This window comes from Anomalospiza imberbis, unplaced genomic scaffold (genome assembly GCF_031753505.1).
Source record: "Anomalospiza imberbis isolate Cuckoo-Finch-1a 21T00152 unplaced genomic scaffold, ASM3175350v1 scaffold_801, whole genome shotgun sequence".
NCBI classification, from domain to species: domain Eukaryota; kingdom Metazoa; phylum Chordata; class Aves; order Passeriformes; family Viduidae; genus Anomalospiza; species Anomalospiza imberbis.
Window position 1 is genome coordinate 21,957 of NW_027100417.1, and position 14,234 is coordinate 36,190.

General features: G+C 60.4%; 2 protein-coding genes across 2 annotated transcripts; both read left to right on the plus strand.

Annotated features, from left to right (window-relative positions):
• The first annotated feature begins 3,692 nt into the window (after positions 1–3,692).
• On the plus strand, positions 3,693–4,989 carry LOC137467822 (maestro heat-like repeat-containing protein family member 7). Its single transcript, XM_068179240.1, has 5 exons — positions 3,693–3,815; positions 4,092–4,206; positions 4,378–4,518; positions 4,727–4,908; positions 4,974–4,989. Exons 1-5 carry the CDS (start codon positions 3,736–3,738, stop codon positions 4,987–4,989), a joined length of 534 nt encoding a protein of 177 aa, XP_068035341.1. The 5' UTR covers positions 3,693–3,735.
• Positions 4,990–11,468: 6,479 nt separating this feature from the next.
• On the plus strand, positions 11,469–14,002 carry LOC137467823 (maestro heat-like repeat-containing protein family member 7). The gene is made up of 7 exons (XM_068179241.1): positions 11,469–11,677; positions 11,998–12,145; positions 12,392–12,579; positions 12,669–12,806; positions 13,083–13,197; positions 13,369–13,509; positions 13,718–14,002. Exons 1-7 carry the CDS (start codon positions 11,538–11,540, stop codon positions 14,000–14,002), a joined length of 1,155 nt encoding a protein of 384 aa, XP_068035342.1. The 5' UTR covers positions 11,469–11,537.
• Positions 14,003–14,234: the final 232 nt, after the last annotated feature.

Below are 14,234 nucleotides of genomic sequence, written 5' to 3' on the forward strand. Positions count from 1 at the left end.
TTATTACAGTTGGTTTCTCCCCTGTGTTATGCCCTCCTACCTAGCTGTCCCTCAAAAAATCCCCTCCCTACTTGCCAGACCCTTCCCTGCCTGCAAGGCAACCTGGCCCCTTCGCCCTGTCCATCAGCCCAACCCCTACCCTTTGTTCCAGAAGGTTCCCTGTCCCTCCTGCTCAAATCCAATCCTCGGCCAGATCCTCTCTCCTCCCATGCTCTGATTTGTTTTAGTCCCAGAAACCAGACCCTAGAAGTTCCTCACTGGTTGCTGTATGGTGTCCACCGCCAGTTTTGAAAGATTTAAAATCCGGGGCACAGGTGTGCTCGGGGCTCTTTTTCGCTTGTGCTCCCCTTTGTCATCCCTCCCCTGCATACCATCCTCTCCCTTCTCCCGGTAAATTTGCTGGACCTTGCACTACAGAAGAGCGTCCTCTGCCTCCTTTGCCCAGTCCTTGTCACTCCTCCACGGGTCTCTACTGCTGAGCATCTGGCTCAGAGGTCCTGGCCCAGGCAAAACCCCAGCCTGGCCAGTTGCCCACTCTCGCCACTGGCCCAGGGGCATCGCAGAGCTAGCCAGGGCTCTGGAGGACAGTGGCAATTTGGCACTTAATGGCTTCAGATCAGGGAGATACATGTTTTGCCCAGCTTCACCCAGGAGTTCAAGTTCTCCCAGGACTTTGATCAGCTGGTCACTGCAGGTAACTTTCACTAAATGCAAAAGGATGTAACAGCAGAACTTCTGGAGAATATGCCCTAGGGATAGGGAGAAAACCTTGAAAATTATCAGCAGGCTCCAGAAAACTTTAAAAAAAAACAAAACCAGATGTACCCTGTGACTTTTCAGGCTTGACTCTTTGGGTCTGGAGGAAATATTTGTCTTGCATCAGCTACGACACAGACAGACATGCAGCATCTGGAGGACTGAACATCAGAGACTGGGCTAGTGCTTTTCCCAGAAGAACAGAAGGAAGATCACATTGATACATGACAGTGTCTCTCTACAGTCGAATCGTCCAGGGAAATTCAGCAGCTGATGGTGTTGTGGTGCTACTGCTAATCCCTTCCATGAAAAGAAGCATTTCAGGACTGCCTAACAGCTTCTGCCTTCTCCCAGACCCCAAGTGTTGCCAGCACTTGCTGCAGGTGCTCCTGCCAGCAGCCCCTGATGCACGTGGGCTTTGGCTCCCTCTGGCACAGAAGCCCCCCACGGGCACAGGTCTCTGGGGCAGGAGACGGGCACCAGAGCTGCCAGGGCTCGGGGGGTGGCAGGTCTGCTTGGGCGGGGACTCTGCCACACCTGCTGGTGTCAGCGCTCCCCAGGCCCCAGGGCTCAGAGCAGCCCAGTTCGTGCCCTGGCCCACACGTTCCTTGTCCCTGTCACACCCATGGGTTTAGGATGGCCACCAGCCGGGACGTGTCCCAAGGATGCCGGGGCAGCTTCCGTGGAAGGCCCCGTGCCCTTCCCAGCGCGGCTGCGTCGGCAGCCCTGGGGGCTCCTTCTGCTGCCCTGAGCCTGCAGAGCAGGGCAGGGTTTGCTGATGGTCTGAGCCGTTCCTAAAGATCCTGTTGGGCTGTCTGAGACGTTGGGGCCAGGGATTCCTTCCAACCTGGGCCACTTTGGGTGGGCTGGGGGCAGCCCCAGGGCAGGTGACGGTGTTTCCAAGGGGCCCTTTGTGACACGCTGCAGCATGGTCACCGTGGAATTGGAAGGGAACTGGCTGTCCAAGGGTCCTTTGTGACACGTGGTGACATAGGAGCTGGCAGTGACAAGAGCACGCCACAGTGCTCAGAGCAGGCGACGGGACAGGACGGGACAGAGCGGCGCCGTGAGGAGCCCCCGCACAGCGCGCTCGTTCGTGTCCGACCCGGAGCTTTTCTGAGGCGTTGTTCCTGCAGCTGACCTCGAGGCCAGACCACAGGACTTGGTGACCTGTGGCCTTCCAAGGCTTCGATTCTGCAGGTGCCCCTGAGGGCAGTGTGGCACTTGGTGCCCCAGAGCTTTTCTGAGGCATCTCCCACCCCTGCCTCCAGTGCCCTCGAGGCCAGACCACAATCCCTGACAGGAGTCTCCTGTCATTGTGGCAGGAGCCCTTGAGACCAGAGCGCAGGGCTTGCTGTCCTGTAGCCTTCCTGAGGCTTCTCTCTGGAAGGTGCATTCCAGGACTGCTGCAGGACCTGCTGCTAACCTGGAGATTTTCCAAGGCACCTCTCCTGCGAGTACCCACAAATCCAGTCACTGACATGGAGCAGAGACCCCCGAGAGTGCCCAAGCTGGCCTGGGTGGGGGAGGAGGAAGACGAGACCAGTGCCATCCTGCTGGATTTGCTTTTGGAGAAGGGTGTTTCCAGACCAGAGCAAGTAAGCAGCCTGTGGCCATGCTTCAATTCCCTCATGAGTCACATGGCTTCCCCAGCCACACCTGCTGGTCCCTGTGAGCCTTTGAGGCCATCGCAGTGCGGTGGGAAGGGAAGCACTTCTCTGGGGACACTGGGAACATCGCTTCCTCTGGCAGCTTTCCACATCGCCCCGTGCCTTCTCCAGGTGCCCGCCATGGTGAGATACATCCACCAGTGGCTCATGGCCAATGATTCTGCTGAGCACAGGCTGAACAGGACTCTGCTGCATCTCGCCGAAGCACAGCCAAATGACGCAGTAATGACACTCCTGCGTGTGGCCCCGTCCTGTGACAGGTATGGGGCCCACCTGCCCAGAGGGCTCAGGGCTCCCCAGCCCATCGCCCTGTACAGCTTATCCCAGGTGTCTGACCAACAAAGGGTTCCAGGGCCCTCTGGCTGCTCCCTTTCCCAGCCCTGGCATGTCAGCCCCGAGCCTGCTGCCATGCTCCCTCGCTGCTCCTCAGGGGCCTGTCCCCACAGGGCTGGGCTGCCTGGGTGCTGCTGGCGAGGGGCAGTGGGCAGAGGCAGAGCTGGCGGTCAGCCCGGGCCCCTAGAGATACCCAGGCCACGGTGCTGTGCCTGAGACCCCCTGAGACAGAGCTCTAACCCCGCAGAGCTGCCATGGCCATGTGGAAGACCATCATGTCCTCGCCCAGGACCGCGAAGCTGGCGCAGCGGATTCTCCTGGATGTGCTGGGGAGCTGGCCGAAGCACAGCACGCGCACCTCCGATGGGGACAAAACGGGTGTCTTTGCCCTAGCTGTGAGTTTTGGCCAGTGGCCTTTGCTGGCCCCAAAGCCGCCTCTCCTGCAGCTCTCCTTCCTCCTTCCCCCACTGCATCTCCCTGCCTCAGGTGCTGGCCTGAAACCTGGCCTAGGGGCAGCTGCAGGGCCACCGGTCCCGCTGCTGCCCCTGTGTTTCTCTGGGCCTCTCCCTGCCACGCTCGGGCCCTGCCACACGGACACCTCGGCACTGAGCGCGGTCTCGGGGGGGCTTTGTCCTTTGCAGGCAACTGTGGTGATGTGGAAGATCCTCCAGGAGCCCTGTGTCCCACACATCGTGAAGGTGCACTCCTCCCGTGTACTTGTGCATCTGCTCTTCCAAGTGTTCTACAGCACAGAAGAGACGCCAGAGGAGGTTGATACCTTCTGGAAGGGATGCCAGGAGCAACACGGCCTTGCCACCAGCCCCAACAGGTGCTCCATTCCAGTCCTCCTGTCCCTGCCGCATCAACAGGGCAGGAGCCACTGCTCCCAGTGTGACCCGGGCCTTGCTCTGCACACAGGTTTGCCTTGCGGACCCTGAAGTCCCTGCTGTGCCTAGAGCAGTACAAGGATGTGGTGATGGCAATGGAACGCAGGTGTGGCTGGGACACGCTGCTCTGTGCTGACACCCAGCACTATGCCGTGGGTCTGCTGGCCAGGTGAGACCCCCTTCTCCCCGCTGCCTCTGACATGTGTGCTCTGCCCCTGGGGGGCCCCACACAGTCCCCGTGGTCGTGGGCCAGAGGGCCTTGTCACTGAGGGATGGCCAAGCAGCCTGGAAAAAGCAGGGAAAGGGGGGTGCCCACAAAGAGCCAAATCTCAAATGGCCCAGGTCCCCTTGCTGTATGCTGGGGAAAGACCAGACCACTGTGAGTCAATCCTGGGAGAGGTTTGTTCCCCTGGCTCACAATCTTATGGACTTTTACTCCTGACAGGGAGATGTCCTGCATCTCCATACGCTCGTGTTCCCGGATCTTTCGCTATCTGCTCCAGCTGCTCAGCACACAGGAGCCACGCTGGGATCTGCCCGCCCTGGCATTCCTTGTGGAGGTGAGCCTGTTGGCCAGCGCTGCCTCGCTGAGCTGCCTCCCAGCTCTCTGCCCTCTCGTAGCCACAGCGGCCAGGACGGTGTCCACGCCCTGTGCTGCTGCCTGGGCCCAGCCCTGTGCGGTTCTGGGCTCCTGCCGGCCGCGTCCCCTGTCACTGCCCCATGCCTTTCAGGTCCTCGAGCACCTGGACTTGAGTGAACGCGAGGCTGACAGAGTCCTGCAAATCTTCTCAAGGCACCTGCAGAGCGAGTGCAGGGAGAGGCGTCGCCTGGCACTCAAGGGCCTTCTCAAGCTCACTGACAATCCCTCGACGGTGAGAAGGGGGCAGTGGCTGAAGCCGTGCAGGCAGCATGGGGCTGGGGAACACCGTCGCTTGGGCTTGGCTGTAGTTTGGGCACTGGGGCAGCTGCTCCCAGCTCTCCTGCCTCCCACTTCAGCTGCTCGAGTGCTTCGGGACAGGCCTTTGGCCTCTTGGCCCTGTGGCAGCAGGGTGGCCGTTCACAAACTTGTGTTCTACACAGACCAAAACAATGTGGAGCCTGACTGAAAGTCTTGTGGAGCTCCTGCGGGATGCAGATGGAGAGATTGTTAAGATAACAGTCATGGTACTCAGCTTTATAATCTTGGACAGCGACAGATGGATAGGCAGCCCCATCGCCCTGCAGCTGGCTGAGGCACTTGTGCTACTCTTTGACCTCGTAAGGCTCTGTGCCCCCAGCCACGGCCACTGGGTACTGCCCAGACACTTGGTGCCCTGTGGATTTGCAGGCACGCGCCCAGCTGAGCCCCCTCGCAGCCCATGCTGAGGTCTTCTTTTTGTCTCTTAATACAGGACAATAGCCAGGTACAGCTGCTCTCCATTTGTCTCTTCAGAACATTGCTGACTCTTCCACTGGGAAGGGAAAGCAAGGCCCTGAAGTTACAAGTGCGCCACAGCCTGCTGCCACTCTTCTTCCACTGCCATGATGAGAATCGGCGCGTGGCAGAGGTGAGGACTTCGTGGGCTGCTGCTGTCCCCCTGGCAGGGGGCTCGGCTGTCTCCTGCCCTGGCGGGCTGCAGCCTCCTTCAGGCCTTGGCACAGGCACGTGGGTCCTGTGCCCTGGGCTGTGGGGCCATCCCCGTATCTCTGCTGCTCTCCAGGCTTCTCGGGAAACGCTGCTTTGTGTGGCCGAGTTCCTGAAGAGAAGGGATCTTGAGAGACTGGTGAAGAAGGACAAATTCTGGATCTTCGCCAACTGCCTAGTAAGGATGGCCTGGAAGCCCCATGCTCAGCCTGGAGAAGCCCCGTGAGCGCGGTGCTCGGTGTGTGGGCTGGCAGCTGTGCCCCTGCCCGGTGCTGCACCCAGAGGCCGCACTGGCTCTTCTCCAGGCTCCCGTGGCCCCAGCCGGGTGCCGATGGAGCCCCGGCCCGGAGGGGCTGCAGGGCGGCCCCGCGGCTCCCCGGGCAGCAGCCGGCCCTCTGCCCCCTCCAGAGCCCGGTGCCAGCGGCTGCTGGCCGGGCCTCGGGGCTGTGCGGGCAGGGGAGGCCGGGGCAGGGCGCAGGGAGCGCCCGGCCCAGGGGCCGAGCCCGCGCCAACCCTTCCCTCCTGCCGCTCTCTGCAGCTGGAAGAGGACAGGAGCCGAGTGGCCGAGATCCTGCGCCGGGCCCTGCCCTACCTGGACAGCCCACAGGAGCCCCTGCGAGAGGCGGCCGTCAGGTTCATGGGTGAGCCGCGAGCCCGGGCTCCCTCCCCGCCCCGCCGCAGCTCGGCCCCAGCCCCGGCTGCTGCCCCGGCAGCGCCATCCGGGCCCGGTGCCGTGGAGCCCCGCCTGGCCTCGGCGCTGCTGCCGCCCTCCGGCAGCCGTGCCCTGGGGCGGCAGCGTGCGGCAAGGGCCCGGGCTGAGCCCTGCCGGGCCACCAGGGCGTGTGGCCACAGGGCTGGCAGCGCCGCTGGCAGGGAGCTGTGCCGCTGGGGCCGTGACAGCCTCTGTGTTCACAGGGATCGCCGGGCGGAGCTTGAGGGGGCAGCAGGCAGAGCTCCAGCTGGTCTACAATGGTGAGTGAGGGCAGCGGGCTGACAGCGGGGGCTGGCGGGAGGAGCTGCCATCCCTGCCCCGGCTGCGGAGGGCTCTGGTCCCTGTGCGGACCAGGGCTGGCCTGGGCAGAGCACACAGAGATTTCAGGGACACATGGGGGATTCGTGGCCCGCAGCTTCGGGCTGACCCCGTTGGTCCCTACTCCCTCCTGACCATGGCAAGAGCAGGCAGGGATGGCCCTGGCAGGGGCCTGTCCTCAGCTCCCCACAGATCCAGGATCTGACCGTGGCTCTGATCCTCTCTCTTTCAGCCCTTGAAGAAATGGCAAATGACATCAGCCTCACCGTCGGACACCTGGCAATTGAAACATTGTGCATCCTCAAGGCAGTAGAGCAGGCTCCCATCCCAATGTTCCAGAGGCTGCGGGATCAGCTGCGCAGGGCATGGCAGACACGGCCTCGTCTGTCGCGGCTTGGCTGGCTGAGCTGCTGGAGCTCTGTGGAGGGCTGATCCAGGAGGCTGTCTTTGCTGGGGCCACCTGAGTTAGCAGAGATTTTATTTTTCTTCAGAATTGCTCTTTTCTTCATGTCGTTTTCCTTTAGTATGTAAATATAGAATGTATTATAATAGGCAGACTCCCAGGATCTTTCTTTTGCTGCCCAGAGCGTGCAGGGCATAGGGGAGGAGGGGGAAATTTTGCTTGGGCTCAGCCAGGTGCCCAGGCGTGCAATGTTGCAGGGAAAATGGCCAGAGGCCCCTTGGCCTTTGGCGGTTCTGCTGAAGCCTTTGTGCCGCCCACAGAGCGGGTGGGCAGGGCCGGAGCTGCGGGGATCCCTGCGGGAGCGGTGCCTGGAGGTGGCCACAAGCCCTGTCCCAGGCAGGAAGCGCCATCCGTGTGCTCCTGCCCGTGTGTTGCTGGCTGGATTGCTGAGGGCTCCGAGGTGCCTCTTGATGGGGCTCCTCCGGAGCTCCTGCGGGGCTGTGGCGCTGCTGCCGGGCAGGTTGGCCGGGCTGGGGGAGACCCTGAGAGGCTGGGGCAGTGGGCAGGCCTGAGCAAGTGGGTGTCAGAGGCCACCAGCGGCCCCCAGGCAGCCGCCTTGTTCCCAGCACCCGGCTGCTCTGGCGCTTCCCCAGATCATCTCCCAGGCCTGCGGCAGAAGCCCTCGATGCTGGGACACCACCCCAGCAGGAGGGAGGGGACACCCCAAGGTGCCCAGGCTGGGCTGGCTGGGGACACGGAGGGCAGGGGGTGGTTTCCTGGGCATGGCCACTGGCTGCTGCCAATAAGGGGCAGGGGGCAGAGGCAGGGCTGGCAGCCGGCCCCGGCTCTCGCGGCTGCCCAGGCCACGGTGCTGTGACCGAGGCCCCCCTGACACAGAGCTCTGGGGCCGCAGAGCTGCCGTCACCATGGGGAAGGCGGCCGTGTCTCCTTGAGCAGGGCTGCGGAGGCGCTGCTGCCCCGGCGCCTCTGGACCCCACAGGAACAGCACCGGAGCGTGCTCAGGCACAGCAGCACCCTGAACGCCGGCACCTGCTCAACGAGGCTCCCGCACCCGCCGGGATGCCAGACGGGGAGAGACTGTGGGCGCAATTGCCCGTGCTTTGGCAAAAGGCTCCATCAGCCTTCACCACAATGGCTTTCTCTTGACTTGCCAGCCTCACAGCAACGCTTGGCTTCCATGGCCGTGCTTGAGGGCAGAGTCACCACCTTCCACAGGCGGACGTCCCGAGGCAGCGGCATTGGTGCCATGGTGAGAGAGAGACTCTGATGGGGCACGAGCCCTGCGCTGCAGCTGCCCTCCCTCTCCCTCATGCAGGCACCGTAAAGACACATGTGTCAGCTCTGAAACTAAATCCTGGACGTGCTTGCAACAAAGAACAAAGGAGGCGCCGGAGAAAAGCTGGGTCTTCTATGGCTCAGTTTTGCTCCCCACTTGGGGAATCACAGAATGCCACAGCACTTTGTGCTGCAAAGTATCAGAAAGATCATCCAGTTCCCACCGCCCTGCCACGGACACAGGTGCTGTGCAGGCGCAGCTGTCACTAGGATTGGAAGAACACTTTTCCATGTTTACCTTTTCTCTTCTGGATTTCAAGCTAACATGAAAAAATCGGCTGGTTGCAGCTGAATTTTGTGGCTCACAGGACTTGGAATAGCAGTCTCCAGCGGGCCATGGGATGTCCATTCGGCCTTTGCTAGATCATCCCAATGGAGCTCAGCCATGTGCGGCCCAGGCGCAGGCACCCGGCTGGTCCATTGCAGCATCCCAAGTCTTTGTGGCTTCCTGTGCACCCTGAGGCCCCAGAATCCATTCTTGAATTCCCAGTTAGTGCTGTGCAGGACATGAGAACACAAGAATCACCTGCTTGGCTCATTCTTGGGTTTGCTGTTCCTGCCTAAAGGAATAATCAGGAGTATATGCTGATGTAAAGCTATAGCTAAGCACCAGGGGCTTTTTCTGTTGTGTTTAAAACAAAACCCTTGTGTGACTGTTCAGAGACTCTAAAATGCAGGGTGCAAATGACAGCTTTGGTATTTAAGAATCCCAGAAATTCTGACATGTGATTTTCCTGGTCAAGGATTTGAACGCTTATGCAGAAATTACAAAAATGTTAGAAGTTGTTTTCATTGGCAACCCCTTTTAAATGGCATCAGCACACTTACGGGGGACAGAGTATGACGCTGGGACAGTACTTGGTGTTGCGGCGTGTTAGTTTATTAAGTCAAATGTTCTGTTATCTTGTGGTATGTTCCAGCGTCCCCCGAGTTATTACAGTTGGTTTCTCCCCTGTGTTATGCCCTCCTACCTAGCTGTCCCTCAAAAAATCCCCTCCCTACTTGCCAGACCCTTCCCTGCCTGGCAAGGCAACCTGGCCCCTTCGCCCTGTCCGTCAGCCCAACCCCTACCCTTTGTTCCAGAAGGTTCCCTGTCCCTCCTGCTCAAATCCAATCCTCGGCCAGATCCTCTCTCCTCCCATGCTCTGATTTGTTTTAGTCCCAGAAACCAGACCCTAGAAGTTCCTCACTGGTTGCTGTATGGTGTCCACCGCCAGTTTTGAAAGATTTAAAATCCGGGGCACAGGTGTGCTCGGGGCTCTTTTTCGCTTGTGCTCCCCTTTGTCATCCCTCCCCTGCATACCTTCCTCTCCCTTCTCCCGGTAAATTTGCTGGACCTTGCACTGCAGAAGAGCGTCCTCTGCCTCCTTTGCCCAGTCCTTGTCACTCCTCCACGGGTCTCTACTGCTGAGCATCTGGCTCAGAGGTCCTGGCCCAGGCAAAACCCCAGCCTGGCCAGTTGCCCACTCTCGCCACTGGCCCAGGGGCATCGCAGAGCTAGCCAGGGCTCTGGAGGACAGTGGCAATTTGGCACTTAATGGCTTCAGATCAGGGAGATACATGTTTTGCCCAGCTTCACCCAGGAGTTCAAGTTCTCCCAGGACTTTGATCAGCTGGTCACTGCAGGTAACTTTCACTAAATGCAAAAGGATGTAACAGCAGAACTTCTGGAGAATATGCCCTAGGGATAGGGAGAAAACCTTGAAAATTATCAGCAGGCTCCAGATAACTTTAAAAAAAAAACAAAACCAGATGTACCCTGTGACTTTTCAGGCTTGACTCTTTGGGTCTGGAGGAAATATTTGTCTTGCATCAGCTACGACACAGACAGACATGCAGCATCTGGAGGACTGAACATCAGAGACTGGGCTAGTGCTTTTCCCAGAAGAACAGAAGGAAGATCACACTGATACATGACAGTGTCTCTCTACAGTCGAATCGTCCAGGGAAATTCAGCAGCTGATGGTGTTGTGGTGCTACTGCTAATCCCTTCCATGAAAAGAAGCATTTCAGGACTGCCTAACAGCTTCTGCCTTCTCCCAGACCCCAAGTGTTGCCAGCACTTGCTGCAGGTGCTCCTGCCAACAGCCCCTGATGCACGTGGGCTTTGGCTCCCTCTGGCACAGAAGCCCCCCGGGGGCACAGGTCTCTGGGGCAGGAGACGGGCACCAGAGCTGCCAGGGCTCGGGGGGTGGCAGGTCTGCTTGGGCGGGGACTCTGCCACACCTGCTGGTGTCAGCGCTCCCCAGGCCCCAGGGCTCAGAGCAGCCCAGTTCGTGCCCTGGCCCACACGTTCCTCGTCCCTGTCACACCCATGGGTTTAGGATGGCCACCAGCCGGGACGTGTCCCAAGGAGGCCGGGGCAGCTTCCGTGGAAGGCCCCGTGCCCTTCCCAGCGCGGCTGCGTCGGCAGCCCTGGGGGCTCCTTCTGCTGCCCTGAGCCTGCAGAGCAGGGCAGGGTTTGCTGATGGTCTGAGTCGTTCCTAAAGATCCTGTTGGGCTGTCTGAGACGTGGAGGCCAGGGATTCCTTCCAACCTGGGCCACTTTGGGTGGGCTGGGGGCAGCCCCAGGGCAGGTGACAGTGTTTCCAAGGGCCCTTTGTGACACGCTGCAGCATGGTCACCGTGGAATTGGAAGGGAACTGGCTGTCCAAGGGTCCTTTGTGACACGTGGTGACATAGGAGCTGGCAGTGACAAGAGCACGCCACAGTGCTCAGAGCAGGCGACGGGACAGGACGGGACAGAGCGGCGCCGTGAGGAGCCCCCGCACAGCGCGCTCGTTCGTGTCCGACCCGGAGCTTTTCTGAGGCGTTGTTCCTGCAGCTGACCTCGAGGCCAGACCACAGGACTTGGTGACCTGTGGCCTTCCAAGGCTTCGATTCTGCAGGTGCCCCTGAGGGCAGTGTGGCACTTGGTGCCCCAGAGCTTTTCTGAGGCATCTCCCACCCCTGCCTCCAGTGCCCTCGAGGCCAGACCACAATCCCTGACAGGAGTCTCCTGTCATTGTGGCAGGAGCCCTTGAGACCAGAGCGCAGGGCTTGCTGTCCTGTAGCCTTCCTGAGGCTTCTCTCTGGAAGGTGCATTCCAGGACTGCTGCAGGACCTGCTGCTAACCTGGAGATTTTCCAAGGCACCTCTCCTGCGAGTACCCACAAATCCAGTCACTGACATGGAGCAGAGACCCCCGAGAGTGCCCAAGCTGGCCTGGGTGGGGGAGGAGGAAGACGAGACCAGTGCCATCCTGCTGGATTTGCTTTTGGAGAAGGGTGTTTCCAGACCAGAGCAAGTAAGCAGCCTGTGGCTATGCTTCAATTCCCTCATGAGTCACATGGCTTCCCCAGCCACACCTGCTGGTCCCTGTGAGCCTTTGAGGCCTTCACAGTGCGGTGGGAAGGGAAGCACTTCTCTGGGGACACTGGGAACATCGCTTCCTCTGGCAGCTTTCCACATCGCCCCGTGCCTTCTCCAGGTGCCCGCCATGGTGAGATACATCCACCAGTGGCTCATGGCCAATGATTCTGCTGAGCACAGGCTGAACAGGACTCTGCTGCATCTCGCCGAAGCACAGCCAAATGACGCAGTAATGACACTCCTGCGTGTGGCCCCGTCCTGTGACAGGTATGGGGCCCACCTGCCCAGAGGGCTCAGGGCTCCCCAGCCCATCGCCCTGTACAGCTTATCCCAGGTGTCTGACCAACAAAGGGTTCCAGGGCCCTCTGGCTGCTCCCTTTCCCAGCCCTGGCATGTCAGCCCCGAGCCTGCTGCCATGCTCCCTCGCTGCTCCTCAGGGGCCTGTCCCCACAGGGCTGGGCTGCCTGGGTGCTGCTGGCGAGGGGCAGTGGGCAGAGGCAGAGCTGGCGGTCAGCCCGGGCCCCTAGAGATACCCAGGCCACGGTGCTGTGCCTGAGACCCCCTGAGACAGAGCTCTAACCCCGCAGAGCTGCCATGGCCATGTGGAAGACCATCATGTCCTCGCCCAGGACCGCGAAGCTGGCGCAGCGGATTCTCCTGGATGTGCTGGGGAGCTGGCCGAAGCACAGCACGTGCACCTCCGATGGGGACAAAACGGGTGTCTTTGCCCTAGCTGTGAGTTTTGGCCAGTGGCCTTTGCTGGCCCCAAAGCCGCCTCTCCTGCAGCTCTCCTTCCTCCTTCCCCCACTGCATCTCCCTGCCTCAGGTGCTGGCCTGAAACCTGGCCTAGGGGCAGCTGCAGGGCCACCGGTCCCGCTGCTGCCCCTGTGTTTCTCTGGGCCTCTCCCTGCCACGCTCGGGCCCTGCCACACGGACACCTCGGCACTGAGCGCGGTCTCGGGGGGGCTTTGTCCTTTGCAGGCAACTGTGGTGATGTGGAAGATCCTCCAGGAGCCCTGTGTCCCACACATCGTGAAGGTGCACTCCTCCCGTGTACTTGTGCATCTGCTCTTCCAAGTGTTCTACAGCACAGAAGAGACGCCAGAGGAGGTTGATACCTTCTGGAAGGGATGCCAGGAGCAACACGGCCTTGCCACCAGCCCCAACAGGTGCTCCATTCCAGTCCTCCTGTCCCTGCCGCATCAACAGGGCAGGAGCCACTGCTCCCAGTGTGACCCGGGCCTTGCTCTGCACACAGGTTTGCCGTGCGGACCCTGAAGTCCCTGCTGTGCCTAGAGCAATACAAGGATGTGGTGATGGCAATGGAACGCAGGTGTGGCTGGGACACGCTGCTCTGTGCTGACACCCAGCACTATGCCGTGGGTCTGCTGGCCAGGTGAGACCCCCTTCTCCCCGCTGCCTCTGACATGTGTGCTCTGCCCCTGGGGGGCCCCACACAGTCCCCGTGGTCGTGGGCCAGAGGGCCTTGTCACTGAGGGATGGCCAAGCAGCCTGGAAAAAGCAGGGAAAGGGGGGTGCCCACAAAGAGCCAAATCTCAAATGGCCCAGGTCCCCTTGCTGTATGCTGGGGAAAGACCAGACCACTGTGAGTCAATCCTGGGAGAGGTTTGTTCCCCTGGCTCACAATCTTATGGACTTTTACTCCTGACAGGGAGATGTCCTGCATCTCCATACGCTCGTGTTCCCGGATCTTTCGCTATCTGCTCCAGCTGCTCAGCACACAGGAGCCACGCTGGGATCTGCCCGCCCTGGCATTCCTTGTGGAGGTGAGCCTGTTGGCCAGCGCTGCCTCGCTGAGCTGCCTCCCAGCTCTCTGCCCTCTCGTAGCCACAGCGGCCAGGACGGTGTCCACGCCCTGTGCCGCTGCCTGGGCCCAGCCCTGTGCGGTTCTGGGCTCCTGCCGGCCGCGTCCCCTGTCACTGCCCCATGCCTTTCAGGTCCTCGAGCACCTGGACTTGAGTGAACGCGAGGCTGACAGAGTCCTGCAAATCTTCTCAAGGCACCTGCAGAGCGAGTGCAGGGAGAGGCGTCGCCTGGCACTCAAGGGCCTTCTCAAGCTCACTGACAATCCCTCGACGGTGAGAAGGGGGCAGTGGCTGAAGCCGTGCAGGCAGCATGGGGCTGGGGAACACCGTCGCTTGGGCTTGGCTGTAGTTTGGGCACTGGGGCAGCTGCTCCCAGCTCTCCTGCCTCCCACTTCAGCTGCTCGAGTGCTTCGGGACAGGCCTTTGGCCTCTTGGCCCTGTGGCAGCAGGGTGGCCGTTCACAAACTTGTGTTCTACACAGACCAAAACAATGTGGAGCCTGACTGAAAGTCTTGTGGAGCTCCTGCGGGATGCAGATGGAGAGATTGTTAAGATAACAGTCATGGTACTCAGCTTTATAATCTTGGACAGCGACAGATGGATAGGCAGCCCCATCGCCCTGCAGCTGGCTGAGGCACTTGTGCTACTCTTTGACCTCGTAAGGCTCTGTGCCCCCAGCCACGGCCACTGGGTACTGCCCAGACACTTGGTGCCCTGTGGATTTGCAGGCATGCGCCCAGCTGAGCCCCCTCGCAGCCCATGCTGAGGTCTTCTTTTTGTCTCTTAATACAGGACAATAGCCAGGTACAGCTGCTCTCCATTTGTCTCTTCAGAACATTGCTGACTCTTCCACTGGGAAGGGAAAGCAAGGCCCTGAAGTTACAAGTGCGCCACAGCCTGCTGCCACTCTTCTTCCACTGCCATGATGAGAATCGGCGCGTGGCAGAGGTGAGGACTTCGTGGGCTGCTGCTGTCCCCCTGGCAGGGGGCTCGGCTGT

Coding starts and splice junctions, on each gene's coding strand:
- LOC137467822 (XM_068179240.1), top strand. CDS start 3,736: ATGGCAATGGAACGCAGGTGTGGCTGGGACACGCTGCTCTGTGCTGAC. Junction 4,207..4,377: donor CCCTGGCATTCCTTGTGGAG/GTGAGCCTGTTG, acceptor CATGCCTTTCAG/GTCCTCGAGCACCTGGACTT. Junction 4,519..4,726: donor TCACTGACAATCCCTCGACG/GTGAGAAGGGGG, acceptor TGTTCTACACAG/ACCAAAACAATGTGGAGCCT.
- LOC137467823 (XM_068179241.1), top strand. CDS start 11,538: ATGGTGAGATACATCCACCAGTGGCTCATGGCCAATGATTCTGCTGAG. Junction 11,678..11,997: donor GTGGCCCCGTCCTGTGACAG/GTATGGGGCCCA, acceptor CTAACCCCGCAG/AGCTGCCATGGCCATGTGGA. Junction 12,146..12,391: donor CGGGTGTCTTTGCCCTAGCT/GTGAGTTTTGGC, acceptor TGTCCTTTGCAG/GCAACTGTGGTGATGTGGAA.